Source organism: Oncorhynchus tshawytscha, linkage group LG14 (assembly GCF_018296145.1).
Source record: "Oncorhynchus tshawytscha isolate Ot180627B linkage group LG14, Otsh_v2.0, whole genome shotgun sequence".
NCBI lineage: Eukaryota > Metazoa > Chordata > Actinopteri > Salmoniformes > Salmonidae > Oncorhynchus > Oncorhynchus tshawytscha.
This window is the reverse complement of record NC_056442.1, coordinates 34,309,244-34,324,149: the sequence shown is the minus strand read 5'-3', so window position 1 is coordinate 34,324,149 and position 14,906 is coordinate 34,309,244. Positions and strand designations below refer to the sequence as shown.

The 14,906-nt window shown below is 44.0% G+C and overlaps 1 protein-coding gene across 12 annotated transcripts in view; it reads left to right on the top strand.

Annotated features, from left to right (window-relative positions):
• Positions 1-11,292, top strand: part of LOC112267426 (synergin gamma) — a 39,335-nt gene extending 28,043 nt beyond the window's left edge. For 7 of the 12 annotated variants that reach the window (XM_042297414.1, XM_042297412.1, XM_042297411.1 and 4 more), the window contains 9 exons: positions 821-1,396; positions 2,481-2,647; positions 2,877-2,930; positions 3,036-3,132; positions 4,200-4,348; positions 5,787-5,897; positions 6,182-6,220; positions 8,480-8,512; positions 9,909-11,292. In XM_042297414.1, coding sequence (XP_042153348.1) covers positions 821-1,396; positions 2,481-2,647; positions 2,877-2,930; positions 3,036-3,132; positions 4,200-4,348; positions 5,787-5,897; positions 6,182-6,220; positions 8,480-8,512; positions 9,909-10,040 — 1,358 coding nt within the window. In that variant the 3' untranslated portion in view covers positions 10,041-11,292. The remainder of the gene's footprint in view (positions 1-820; positions 1,397-2,480; positions 2,648-2,876; positions 2,931-3,035; positions 3,133-4,199; positions 4,349-5,786; positions 5,898-6,181; positions 6,221-8,479; positions 8,513-9,908) is intronic. The other 5 variants (XM_042297413.1, XM_042297408.1, XM_042297404.1 and 2 more) reach the window with 4 other exon arrangements.
• The last annotated feature ends 3,614 nt before the right edge of the window (positions 11,293-14,906 follow it).

Here is a 14,906-nt window from a genome sequence, read left to right as displayed (position 1 = left end):
ACTAGATGTATGTGCAAAGTTTTAGACTGATTCAATGAACCATTGTATTTCTGTTTGAAATGTTGTAAGACTACCCAAAAGTGCCTAATTGGTTTATTAATACATTTTCAAGGTCATAACTGTGCATTCTCCTCAAACAGTAGCATGGTATTCTTTCATTGTAATATCTACTGTAAATTGGACAGTGCAGTTAGATTAACAATGAATTTAAGCTTTAGGCCCACATCAGATATGTCCTGGTAAATGTTGTTGTTACTTATAACCTCACGCTAATTAGCCTACGTTAGCTCAACCATCCCGCGGGGGGATCCTGTAGAGGTTTTCAACCTATTGGTATTATCCAAACTAATATTTCACTGTATCTGTATGGGAGCAACGAACGTATGTTGTACCCCTATATTATCTGTCATCTATGTCACCAATTGGAAATAGACTGGTGAAAAAACATATTTTTAGAACCCAATCAATTTCGGCATTTTAACCCTCCTTTAAGCTGGTGATCACATCCTAGTAAGTGAACCCTTACACACACTATAGTGCAGCACAAGATTAAATGCAGTGCATTTGATCTTGCTGTTACAATGTAGGGGAGATGAGGTGGTACTCTGAGCAAAGTAAAGCTGCTTGTTGTAAGTCAACACACATTCAGCGTCAGACACAGAATATGGCTTCCACAGTAAGTATTTTTCATATAACATATCATAGCTTGCCCAAATGCCTTTTCACTTTATCATGGCTGACTGAGTAGTAGCTATCATTTCAGCACCTTATGCTTTTCCCACTTAGAGGTACCAGTGTGTATTTTTTGTTGTCATTACAGAAGGAGACGACATAAAGTTTAACCCCTTCGGAACGTCAGCAGTCAGCAGCGTGGCCAGCTATGATTGGTCAGAAAGAGAGGAATGCCTGTCCGCTCAGGATCAGGCCAAGAAGCATCTGGGCCTGGACGGTGTTGGTGTTTCCTCCTCTCTCCCCTCAGACGTAGTCCACAGGAAGGAGACGTCGTTCGGCAGCACAGAGAACATCCCCATCACACACATCGCCCAGACTAAGATCACCACCTTCTCAACAGAGGATAGTGTGTCGCCCGACAGCAAGTTTGAGGCCTTCGCTGACTTTGGCTCTTGTGAGCCGGAAGGTTTGGGTGGGGATGAGAATGATGACTTTGGGGACTTTGCCAGCACGGTGTCAGCGAAGTCAGACTCCCCCGCGGCAGCGGCCGAGCCGGGCTCCGAGGGGAACCTGAACGGGGCCTCGGATGAGTTCAGGGCCTTTCAGGGGGACAAAGCCAAGTTTGGGAAGTCTGACTTTTTGAAGGCCAGCTCTCAGACCAAGGTCAAGTCCAGTGAAGAGATGATCAAGAGCGAACTGGCCACCTTTGACCTCTCTGTACAAGGTGAGTTATCTGACCTGTACTCTGTCTCTCCTCTTGTTGATTTATTTTCTGTAGATAGTAGATATACGTACATTTTCTGATCCTCAGTAAGTAGATGGTGGTATATTGTGTCCAGTTACTCCATGCCTTCTAGTTCTGATGTAGTGGTGTGCATCAGATCAGCTGGCTGTGATGTGACATAGCAGGACTTTCATCACCTCGTATTGGAGCTCTGTGGCTACTCCGGCAGCTCAGTGCAGTTCCGCTGTCAGACAATAGATGGCAGTGTTGTGACTACAGCCCAGAGACTGTAAAACACATCCTTGGTACACAAACACAGGCAAATGAGATTAATTAACATCACAGCCCAGAAAATCCATGCCCAGACGAAATGAACCGTATTCACTCCTTGTGTGTTCATTTTTTACTGCTGTTTTCCGGTGTTATGTTTCATGCATAGTTAATTAGCGATTCCTACCTCCAAAGTGATAAAGGCTCATTTGCCTCAATGATTTCTCTCCCAGTGTTAACCCTAATTACTTTTTACTTGTTATTCTTCTGTCCTTATTGAATGGTAATCTGATCAGTGTGAGGTAATGGGGGAATGTATTAGTGCTGTCATGCTGTGGGGAGGATGATGCATGTCTCCGCAGGGGGTGATTACCTTGTTCTCTCTCTCTCACACACACAAACAGAGAGAGAGTCCCTGTGGCATGTGACTGTGTGTCTTTTTTCATGTGTCTGTCTGTTTTTTTCTGTGTGTGTCTGTCTGTGTAAGTGAGTGAGCCATCATGAATTATTCATACTTGCATTGGTTGCCGTGGCGCTATTTTGTACATAATTATCATTTGTTGTAAATGAAGTGTTTTGACGTCTGTGTCCTTGTCCGGAAGGAATTAGCCACAACAGAAAATGAGCTCAGTAAAAAGTCCCAATTATGCCATAGTAAACAAACAGGTGCATATCTGGAATTAGCCAACATCTCTGGGTTGGTAGAAGTGGCCATTAAAAGGGCATTTGAATGTACTGTATGTATGCCAGACATTGCCTGTATATATTATTTATGTACGTATCAAGACACTCTCTCCTCTTCTCCTTACCTCAGGCTCCCACAAGCGTAGCCACAGTTTGGGGGAGAAGGAGATTGGGCGCTCGCCCCCCTCCCCGGCCCCGGAGCAGCCCTTCAGAGACCGCTCCAGCACCCTGAGTGAGAAGAAGCCTGCCCTGCCCGTCATCAGAGACAAGTACAAGGACCTGACTGGGGAGGTGGAGGTGAGACACACAGTCACTCTATCCCAGACATGTTAACTACATTTGCCAATTATCCAGATGCTCTGGAGAGTGTTTAGAAGTTCAGTAGACACAATAGCAAACCACAGAGGCTTTGGCCTTAATAAGTTTATAAGTTTTTTTTGTGTATTTATGTAAGTGTCTTTATGGAAATGTGTAAATGTCTTCTCATATCTGAACTCTTTCTAACAACTATAGCATGTTGTTTCAGGAGAGTGAGCGCTATGCATATGAGTGGCAGAGGTGTCTGGAGAGTGCTGTACAGGTAAGATAGTGTGCAGGACTGTTCCCCCTCTCCTGTTTTGCCATATCTGAGCGTGTGTGTGTGTGTGTAACCCTAACCCATTCTGCTGTCTGTCTCTGTCCCCAGGTCATCATTAAAGCCAACAACACCCTAAACAGCATCAGCTGCTCTACTGTTTGCACTGAGGTCATCCAGTCTGCTCAGGGCATGGAGTACCTGCTGGGTGAGAGACACACACACAGACAAAGGTCCTGAGCTTGTTAAATAAGGTCTAACAGTCTTCAGCTAGAACCCCAAACTCTGCCTGATCCCCTCTGAGAGATTTATTCAGCGCTCCAGTGTTGCCTGTGGATCCTAGTGGGGGCTTGTCTTCGCTCGGCCTGACAGACTGTGGATCCTAGTGGGGGCTTGTCTTCGCTCGGCCTGACAGACTGTGGATCCTAGTGGGGGCTTGTCTTCGCTCGGCCTGACAGACTGTGGATCCTAGTGGGGGCTTGTCTTCGCTCGGCCTGACGGACTGTGGATCCTAGTGGGGGCTTGTCTTCGCTCGGCCTGACGGACTGTGGATCCTAGTGGGGCTTGTGTTCGCTCGGCCTGACAGACTGTGGATCCTAGTGGGGGCTTGTCTTCGCTCGGCCTAATGGACTGTGGATCCTAGTGGGGCTTGTCTTCGCTCGGCCTGACGGACTGTGGATCCTAGTGGGGGCTTGTCTTCGCTCGGCCTGACGGACTGTGGAACCTAGTGGGGGCTTGTCTTCGCTCGGCCTGACGGACTGTGGAACCTAGTGGGGGCTTGTCTTCGCTCGGCCTGACGGACTGTGGAACCTAGTGGGGGCTTGTCTTCGCTCGGCCTGACGGACTGTGGATCCTAGTGGGGGCTTGTCTTCGCTCGGCCTGACGGACTGTGGATCCTAGTGGGGGCTTGTCTTCGCTCGGCCTGACAGACTGTGGAACCTAGTGGGGGCTTGTCTTCGCTCGGCCTGACAGACTGTGGAACCTAGTGGGGGCTTGTCTTCGCTCGGCCTGACGGACTGTGGAACCTAGTGGGGGCTTGTCTTCGCTCGGCCTGACAGACTGTGGAACCTAGTGGGGGCTTGTCTTCGCTCGGCCTGACGGACTGTGGATGTGTCTCAAATGTCACCTTATTCCTCAACATAGGGGAGTGTAGACATGTTAGCTGTTTTTCATTGTCCTTCTCACTGTCTATATTTGGCTTATGTTGGAGCTGGCTGTGGGAGAGAACTGGGAGCAGGGGTGTTGTCTTATTGTCTAAGTGTGTTTATGTGGCAGGTGTGGTGGAGGTGTACCGCGTGACCAAGCGTGTGGAGCTGGGTATCAAGGCCACAGCCGTGTGTTCGGAGAAGCTGCAGCAGCTGCTGAAGGACATCAGCCGCGTCTGGAACAACCTCATGGGCTTCATGTCCCTGGCCAACCTGGCGGTAAGAAACACACACGATACAGTACAGACACACACACACACACACAGACCTCCCTTCCTAAAATGCAGTTGGTTAGGCTACACACAGACCTGAGAAGATTACACTTGATTGTAACAACTTTGTCTAGAAAATGTTCCTGATGAAATGTTGAGTGGATAAGGACTGCCTAGTAGGATTATCAATGAAACCTTGACAGTGTACGAAACCAAACCCTATGCTGGTATCTGTTAGTGTGTGTAGCTGTGGGACGGGGAGTGTAGAGTTGTCTGTTGTAGGCTGTAGTGATGTGTTGAGAACAGAGGCAGAGAGGAGATGTGCTGGCCTTATCCTCTGCAGCCAGCCCAATGAATAACATTGCTTCTCAAATGCCAGCAGATAATACAGGCTGGCCATCTCCTGACTGGAGATAATGTCAGTACAGAAAGAGAGAGAATTAGCCGAGAGGGACAGAGGGAGGTAGAGGGAGACGGTCAGTGAGTGAGTGAGTAGTAACGCTACGTTATCTCAGACCATAGACCTGCAGCTGCCTTTTGATTCTGCAGTCTCCGTCCTCCTCAGAGAGAGAGAGAGAGAGAGAGAGAGAGAGAGATGCCTGGGCACACTCACTTGTTCACACAGCTCTGCTGCCAACAGACTAATGGACTGTATTTACTTTCATTTCCCAGATTAAAGACATATTTCTACTTCAGTTCATTTAGCTGGTTAATGAATGAATAGAGACATGTCTCCTTCTCGCTATTGTTCTGTAGCTCAGTGTTGGAGAGGAAGCTGCTACACATGTACAGTTACAGTGGTCTGTATCTAGGTATTGTAAACCAGGTTTTTCGAGCTTTGAATGCATTGTGTCGTGCCTAAGAATAGCCCTTAGCCATGTTATATTGGCCATATACCACACCACCCCGAGCCTTATTGCTTAAATATACAACTTATTTTTTAAATGTAAATTGGTTGGCACCCTTATAAAATCCTTGCAAATATGGTACATTTCCTCAAATTTCGGAACTGTAGATCCCTCGTTTCATTGAGTGTTTTGTGAAGTTGTTGATGTGAGGCGTAGCAACATCGTGTGCCCCACAGCAGAGTCCTATGATCAGGTGACCAATCTGCCAGCACCTCCACACGGGGGGCAAGCTACCACTCTGTGTGTGTCTCGGTCACAAACATAGGCTTACAGTACGTGGCCTCCAGGTTGCAGGCCAGCCTAAGGCAAAGTAATTGGCTAGGTACTGCTCTGTTTCAGCTGTTATGAGAAGGGGCTTTCTGTATCCTTAAGTGGCCATGCATACAAAGACCTTTGAAATGTTTTGAATCCTTCTTGAATGTAATGCAATTTGTGGATTCAAATAAAGTGTGTGTGTGTGTGTGTGTGTGTGTGTGTTTGAGTATGTTCGCCTGTGTGTGTTTCTCCTTGTGTAATGTTGTGTGTTTCTCTGTACAGCCTGATGAGAGCTCGCTGGACTTTTCCTCCTGTATCCTGAGACACGGCATCAAGAACGCCAAGGAGCTGGCCTGTGGGGTGTGCCTGCTCAACGTGGACTCACGCAGCAAGGTCTGCACACACACACACACACACACACACACACACACACACACACACAATAAGCATACAGTAATTCTCAGTCAACACATAATCATGATTGCCAACCAACACACCCTCAATCCCTCAACAGATGGACCCAACAACTGTTGAAACATTTGATTATAAATCCGTTCCAACAAATTTCTCAAGCTGAATAAACCATGAATCATTTTGCCTTTTGAGAGTTGTTTTTAAACTAGTGGTTGACGCATAATAACTAAATGATCGTTTCTTTGACTTTGAACATTTTGCAGAGCAAAGAAGAGACAACTATTGGACGTCTGTTTAAAAGAGTATGAGGCAGTGAACTGTCAACTGAATCTCACTTCACTCTCTGCTACTGGGGGCCTGGGGGCCAAATTCTCCACTGATAGACAGGCGATGGGGTGCCAAAATGACAGCACACTCTTCTCCTCTCAGCTCCCTCCCTTCACACTGACTGCATCCCAAAAGACAAAATGGGCCCTGGTCAAAACTAGTGCACTATACAGGGAATAGAGTGCTATTTGAGACACTGCCAGTGCCGACAGCAGCAGCACTGTATGGATGCACAGATGTGTTAGAAATGACCAGACAATCCGATTTCACCAAATATCCCTCCAAAATGAGTCTTAGAAGAGAAGGTGATGAAACAATGATGGTAAAATGACACCTGTTAAGATGATAACAATTCAGGAAGGGAGAGATGGAGAAAAAGAGGGAGATAAAAAGAGTTGGAGGAGACAGACAGACAGACAGGACGTGAGAGGAGTGAAGTTGTTCTTTTGGCACGTCTGGTTGAGCTGAGGGAATGGTGGGAAGGTTTCTGGAGGGTCAGTGAAGCATGCAGCGTTACTCTGACAATAACAGGCTTGTAGCTCAACCTTCATCTGACAGCCACCTCTCACTTCACCTCTTACCAGCTACTAACAACAGGTCTATACATTACCCCTCCATATCTGTGTGTTCATTTGTTTCATCATTTCAGTTCTGCTATGGCTTCAAATGTGTTTGTGACACTTTCTTTTCCACTTGTCAAACCCTGATCATCAGTAACTATTTGTCATATTGGGGTCCATTAATAGTATTGTTTGACTGGACAGTCTGCAGGACAAGATTGCTTTGATTGTTTCTTGCGATGTTCCCCTGCATCATTTAGCTAGAGATAGATTGATGAGGCGAGGCGGAGGGAGGATGGCTGAGTTTAGGCAGCTGATGTGGCTCACGCATCAGATCAGTCAGGAGCTGGGAGCGCAGGTGCTAAGAAATCTGCTGAGGGTTAGGGTATTTCTCCATCTCTCTCTCACACTCTCTCTGTGTTCATCTCAATCTTTCTCTTGCTCTTTCTCCTCTCTCTCTTTCGTGTGAACTGAGTCAGGCTGAATAATAGTTTTATTCAGCCTGCCCCTGACATCAGATTAATAAGCCACCTTTTAATTAAACTTGTGTCCAGAGGAACATTTGTAAGAAAGCATAAAAGCCAAACAGAGAATAACATCCCCTCAGAGAATAATGAAATCACAGAAAGCGTTTTCATACAGAAGCTGATAATACTATTATCTTTCAGAGTACAGGTAGTTTCTGTCTGTCTTCCAACTTCAAGTATAGGTGTGGTGTTGACGGCATCACTGGCATAATACTATGATGGGCACCATTGAGAGACTGGTCCTAGGCTGTTGGTCTTTGATACTGCTGACTGGGTTCTGGGTTTTAACTTATCCAATGGAGACCTTTCTCAATGTTCTTCATCCAATCACCCTCATATGTTGAGTCAGGGATGGGCAACAGCAGCACCATGTAGCCTGGTAGCAGATCAGCCTGGGTTTCAGCCAAGTCCTCTGATGTGCTTGTTGTCATGTCAAACATGTATGGTATGACAACGAATGACAAGGGAGCTGGTTACAGCACATACAGATCTGCTGTCAGGCTAAGCAACAGGTAGCATCTAAACATAGTTTATTACTTGGCGACTGCAACAAGCTATAAACTCTCTTGAGTGATAATTTGGGTTTAATGAAGTATTACTATTTTTGGTCAGTGATAAATGCTAATGAGTGCAATCATTCCCAAAAGTACTGGTTTGGATTTTTTCCCAATACTAATTTATGCAGTATGATGCATTATTATTCATAAATGTCAGATTCTGAAATATACTGTACCTCCAGGATTTTAAGTTATTTTTCAGTTTGTTTAATTTGGTTATGACTTTATCTGGAAATAGGCCAATAACATTCAAATAAGTTTACTTGGCAGTGGATGCCATGGCTTTGCAGACTGCACAGTATTTCTCTCAAATCTATTGCAGAGTCTGGAATCCTACCCATCCCTGTTTGAAAGATGCCCATCCCTGTTTGATGTTTATTGGAAAATTAGATGGATGATCGTAAGGTGGTACTTTAGATTCTTTCACTTTGGGGCTCTTGGAATGCTGCTCTTTCAGCTCCTTGGTGTACCAACGTTCTGTTCTGTGCAAACTGACGGACTGATCCTCAGTTACTGTAGAGTTTCACTTTGCTTACTCAGGACAATGCATGAAACCAGGAAAATGCTGACACCTCTTATGCTACTTGCAGGCACTGGCTAAAGACCATGACAAGAGGTTAAGGGTAAGGGTATGCTTCACTTATTTCCGCCTCTTAAGCAGCAGTAGACTGTAGCCTCCCTCTTTAGGCATGATGCCCCTTGCATTAACAGGTGGTGTTTCTAGTCTGGAGCCCTGTAGCACCATGAGCAGCACTGTCGTCTTGGTTTCCTAATGGAGGGTCATTAACCTTTAGATTACAGTTAGAAAGGTTACCTAGGATTAATCATGCTGACCTTTCATTTTGGTTTTCAAATTGTCTAACTCTCCCAAGCATATCCTCTCTCCAGCACTTTCTACTTCTGTTATGTCTCACCACATTATATGTGTCGGCACAATCATGTTTGATGGGTAAATTGCACATCATTACAGTTCTGCAGGCTGGGACTGGGAGGTGGGGGTGGGAGGTGGGGGTGGAGGTGGGGGTGGAGGTGGGGGTGGGGGTGGGGTGGAGGTGGGGGTGGAGGTGGAGGTGGGGGTGGAGGTGGGGGTGGAGGTGGAGGTGGAGGTGGGGGTGGAGGTGGAGGTGAGGAGAGGGAGGACGTGGAGACGAGGGGTTATGCCTTTGTGTTCTCTCCTTTCTTCTCGCTCTCCAACATTCCAGGCTTTGGCAGGCGGACTAAATGCAGGTTTGACAAAAGAAGTGGGAGGACGTGCAAAAGATGGAAGGAGAATACATTGTGTCTGTGAAACCTGAGTGTGTCAGTGTGTGTGAGAAAGACAACAGGTGTGCACAGCATAGTAAATGTACTATAAATGGTTTGTGAGCAGGTGGACAGGTATGAGTATACTATATGATGTGTGCGTTTCTAGGTTGTTTTCTGTGGGAGGATATGATTCACCACACATGACTTATTTCTCTGTCTTGCTTCAGTTCGGATATTTCACCAGGGATGCAAACTCTTAAACATTAGCATCTCCTCCTCATCACCAACCTGCTGCTACAGCTGGGCCCAGCTAAATGCAAGCTCGCATAACAGCTCTCTGCCCCTCTCAGTTCACTCAGTTTATTTTCTCAACGGCTATATTCAGATGTTATGTGGGAGTGCCATTCAGCTATCTCAATATATTCAACTAACAGTCAGGAGGACAGGCAATGAGCAGCAGTCTTATTGATCAGTAAACAGATCATTGTGCCAAACACGAGTCATATTTTCAAAGGACCAGTTTTCATTGACCCCTTGTTTATATGCCACAGTGGAGATACTGTATGCAGGTTAAGCTACCTACAAATCCCTGCTTCTACCATTACTCTCATAGATCAATTATTTAGTTCCTGTTGATCATTGATTTATCTTTACCACTGCTTTCTATTTGTTAGCCTGAGCTACTGCCAAGTTCATCTGTTTATTAACTATTCAGTAGAACCTTGTTGTCCTAACATCCCCCCTCGTTTCGCTCTTATTTGACCCTTCCGCCAGGCTTTCAACTCAGAGACGGACAACTTCAAGCTGCCGTACGGGGGCCACCAGTACCACGCCAGCTGTGCCAATTTCTGGATTAACTGCGTGGAGCCCAAACCGCCGGGCCTCATTCTGCCCGACCTGCTCTGAACTGCAGACACCGCTGCCATGGCAACGGGCGCCAGGTAATCAACACCGGCGAGGTGCAACAGCCGGGCTCTCCGCCACACACCTCACAGCCTCACACCTTGGGCTGCGAATACAGAGATCACAGAGGGAGAGACCTCAGAATTCACTGGAATCGTCTTTATTTATTTGCCTTTTATTCTCTCTCTTTCTCTCTCAGAGGTACTCTGTGCTCTTTGCGGCGGTGAAGAAGTGCAAATCTGCTAGTTTGTACAAATTCAAGGCTTGACACAGTAAAGACTATTCTGTATCATAATGAATTGTAAAATTATACTTTATAAATAGTGTAATTTTCTCTCTTTTTTTTCATTGTCTGGTCTCATATACAGTAGAATGCAAGTTGGCCTTTTAGCATCGATGCTTATGCGACTTCCCTGGCAGGATTTATTTTGGCAAACATTATTCAGATAATTAACCAATGTTGTGCTACGGTAACCCAAAGGAGGTCTAGTCCCTATGTCAGAGCAGGAGAAAATGTGGACAGTCATATGAATGGGGTAATGGGTTTCAACATTTTCTGTACTGCACTCTTTCTGTGACTCAACAAGTCCATAACAAACTATTAAAACTGTGCAATATACTACTAATGAAGGAACTTAGCTTTACACTTCAGTTTGTCTCCATCTGTCATTTCCCTTGATTGTCACTTGTTGCTTGGTTACTCTTTAATGCTTGAGCTCAGCAAAGAAAGAGGGACTTTATTGGTGTTTGGGTCTTAAAGTAGTATTTTCTCCTCGAATCAGGGTTGTGGTATCATCACACTGCTGGAACTGAATCCATTTTAAGGTCGGGTCTCTAAAAGGAGAGTCTATGGTTGCTAACATTTGAATTGATATTTAACTTTTTAAGTATTGTGTGACATTGACTGCTTTTTAATGTCTTTGTATTGTTTGATAAGGACTGCTTTATCTAAATGAATGTTCATGTCCTGTTTGAAAATTTTTGTGACATTGGGGCTTGAAAGGGAGTCTTAATTCATAAAGATTGTTGGCTGTGGGTTTTGTTTTTCTGTCTTGCTGTGCCAGTGTATATATACTCGCGCTGTTGACGGGGATGTTTTTGCAGATCTAAGTCTTGAATGAAGTCAACTGTGATTATGGACTATTGCAGCAGCTCTTTGTGAGGATTACAGTATCATAGTATTGTAATTGCAATGACTAACTGTAATGTGAAGTGATGACATTTACATAAATAATACATTGATGCATAAATTAAATACTTTTCATGGTCATTAATCAATTAATCAATGAATATATTACCTGGAAGCCTATTACCATACACATCAATTAAGAGTATTGTACAGTTCTGCTGAATTTGTTTTTGTTATCAATATTTTCTGAATATAATCGAGAAGGTTGGCTTGAATGTCAACATGAATCCCGAAGGCATTCTATTGTCCCAATAGCACGAGTCGTTTAATCTGGATGACATCTGGAATAAAGTCAGGTTCAGAGTCTAATGCAGCGATATCATATTAGCAGTACTTCTCCTAAAATGCCAAATGGTTTGAGATTGTCTCGTCTTTTATTTTCCACTCAATAACATGCTATTTCTCAGACCAGAGAGGCTTCATCTCTATCACTTTGTGACCAAATGAAATACATTAACCTCGGCCATCGCTGGAGGATGGAGAGCTAAGACAATCAAATGAAATACATTAACCTCGGCCATCGCTGGAGGATGGAGAGCTAAGACAACCAAATGAAATACATTAACCTCAGCCATCGCTGGAGGATGGAGAGCTAAGACAACCAAATGAAATACATTAACCTCAGCCATCGCTGGAGGATGGAGAGCTAAGACAATCAAATGAAATACATTAACCTCAGCCATCGCTGGAGGATGGAGAGCTAAGACAATCAAATGAAATACATTAACCTCGGCCATCGCTGGAGGATGGAGAGCTAAAACAATCAAATGAAATACATTAACCTCGATCGCTGGAGGAAGGAGAGCTAAGACAACCAAATGAAATACATTAACCTCAGCCATCGCTGGAGGATGGAGAGCTAAGACAATCAAATGAAATACATTAACCTCAAGGATGGAGAGCTAAGACAATCAAATGAAATACATTAACCTCGGCCATCGCTGGAGGATGGAGAGCTAAGACAATCAAATGAAATACATTATCCTCGGCCATCGCTGGAGGATGGAGAGCTAAGACAATCAAATGAAATACATTAACCTCGGCCATTGCTGGAGGATGGAGAGCTAAGACAATCAAATGAAATACATTAACCTCGGCCATTGCTGGAGGATGGAGAGCTAAGACAATCAAATGAAATACATTAACCTCGGCCATCGCTGGAGGATGGAGAGCTAAGACAATCAAATTAAATACATTAACCTCGGCCATCGCTGGAGGATGGAGAGCTAAGACAATCAAATGAAAAATATGCTTATAGTAGCGCCATGCATGGAACCAGTCTCATTATCATTCTGTCTCCTTATGTGTACAGGACAGGTGTGTGTGTTCTCCAACATACATTTTTATCTCTCACCATTCCCTAATTGAACATCCCGCTGAAAATGAATTCCTCTCTCTGTCTTCTCACCATGAGCTGCCAGATTACAGAAAATTACAAATGCTCAAATTACTGAATAATAAGGCTTTGTAAATTTGAAATGCAGACCCATCCATCTGTCCCCATGTCCTGTCTTCTTCATGCCTAGTATTGTCTGCAGGGCTGTGGAGGATCACCTGAGGAGAATGGGTCTGGAGAGATGGGAGGGAGTGCTACCCTACTGTATTGACTGCTATTCTTCAGCCACAGGCTCTTTCATATTTTATGCCCATTGTCAGTTACAGTATTGATTAAAGGCAGATTTTTTGCTCGCCTGACTCGCAAGTAATGCCTTTACCCTTAATTCTCAAGTGGAGATTTTTATGTCCCTAGAAAAATGTATATTTTCCTTTTTTTCTTTAGAATTCATACAAACATCCTATCGGCCATGAAAGCTAGTATTCACAGCCTAATCTGGGTGATATTTCACACTGAGCTGTAGTTTTGCTGATTTGAAAAGGCTTGAGGCTTACATGACTTGAGATCTGTGAAGATTTTCACTTGAGTGTCCAAGATCTTGTACTTTGAAATTAAAGATTTGAAACCCCTGTCTGGTCAAATATGGGTCTTGGAAGAAGGCACTGACAAGATTAGTCATATCTCCTACAGACACTTTCAATTGTTCAGTTTAACAATGACAAGATGAAACTATTAGAAATCCTTACTATGTATTAATCACTAATTATTTATTACAAATAGATGACAATATTCAGCATCTATGTCCTTTCTATAAACGGATCCAGACAACACAGTGAGGTAGGGCCATGGATTTAGAGCTCATCAGTGTTCATTATAAAGGGGAATGGATAGATGAGTCAAAGGCAGGCTTGAAGAGAGGATAGAATCCCACTCAGTCAACCGATCACTGAGAAAGAATGACTTCATCCACCCCTGCTTAAATTGAATTACTTCAAGGTCAGTCTCCCTCTCTCGATTGAACTTCAATCTTTGACTACATGACTATGGAAAAGGAGCAAGAATTCTGTGATCATTTTCTGAAACATCCATGATTGTGTTTCAATAGAAGTCGTCGTACCAAATGGTTTTGGAATGAACACGAGGACAAATATAACTGCTTTGATGATGCTTGGGCTATTCATCACCCATCACATTCTGTCTCCATTTTTATTGAGTTTAACTTTCAAATGAACATGAACTCAGTCTCATTCATACATACAGTATACTCTCTCTCTTCCTCACCTTCTCCCACCATTTTTCCTCCACAGCGCTTGCTTGCCACAGCAATTGATTATTGTGCCCAGGCATTGATTCAGTGTTAATGTTCATCACTAACAGCACCACTGCACTTGGTGACCATTACTAAGGTTACTGTAGTTTTCATTTGCTGTCAAGGTATTGTCATACAAAGTGCATCTCTCCACTCCTGTATGAGGATTGATTGCTTTAGAAAATCATGTCCCTTTTCGGCAGCCTTCTCTTATCCCATCAATGGTGTAACAAGCGTGATTATTATTTGTCCGAATATTGACTATGCTCTGTACCTTGTTATTAAATAGAAAAGCATGATATATACCAGGAAAAAACTGTATGAGCTGTTTTAATTAAAAGGAAGCTTACAGATGTAGGATCTAATTTGATCACTCTTTTGTTGATGAGAATTTTCTTGCACAGCAGGAAATGCAAACGTGTAGTGTATTCAAGGTTTAAAAAGGCTTCTAAAGTTTGCAATTTCCACATTTGCCCTAATGTATAATGTATCAACCTATACAAAACATATCCATTAATTACAATCCACATAATTATACTGAACAAAAATATAAACGCAACAATTAACAATTTCTCTGAGTTACAGTTCATATAAGGAAATCAGTCAATTGAAATGAATTAATTTGTCCCTAATCTATGGATTTAATAACTGGGCAGGAGCGCAGGCCTATGCGTGGGAGGGCATAGGCCTACACACTGCGGAGCCAGGTCCGGCCAATCAGAATGAGTTTTCCCCCACAAAAGGGCTTTATTACAGACATAAATACTCCTCAGTTTCATCAACTGTCCGGGTGGCTGGTCTCAGACGATCCCGCAGGTGAAGAAGCTGGATGTGGAGGTCCTGGGCTGGCATGGTTACACATGGTCTGCGGTTGTGAGGCCGGTTGAATGTACTCCCAAATTCTCTAAAATTATGTTGGAATCGGCTTTTGGTAGAAAAATTAACATTAAATTCTCTGGCAACAACTGTGGTGGACATTTCTGCAGTCAACATGCCAATTGCACACTCCCTTTAAAACTTGAGTCATCTGTGGTA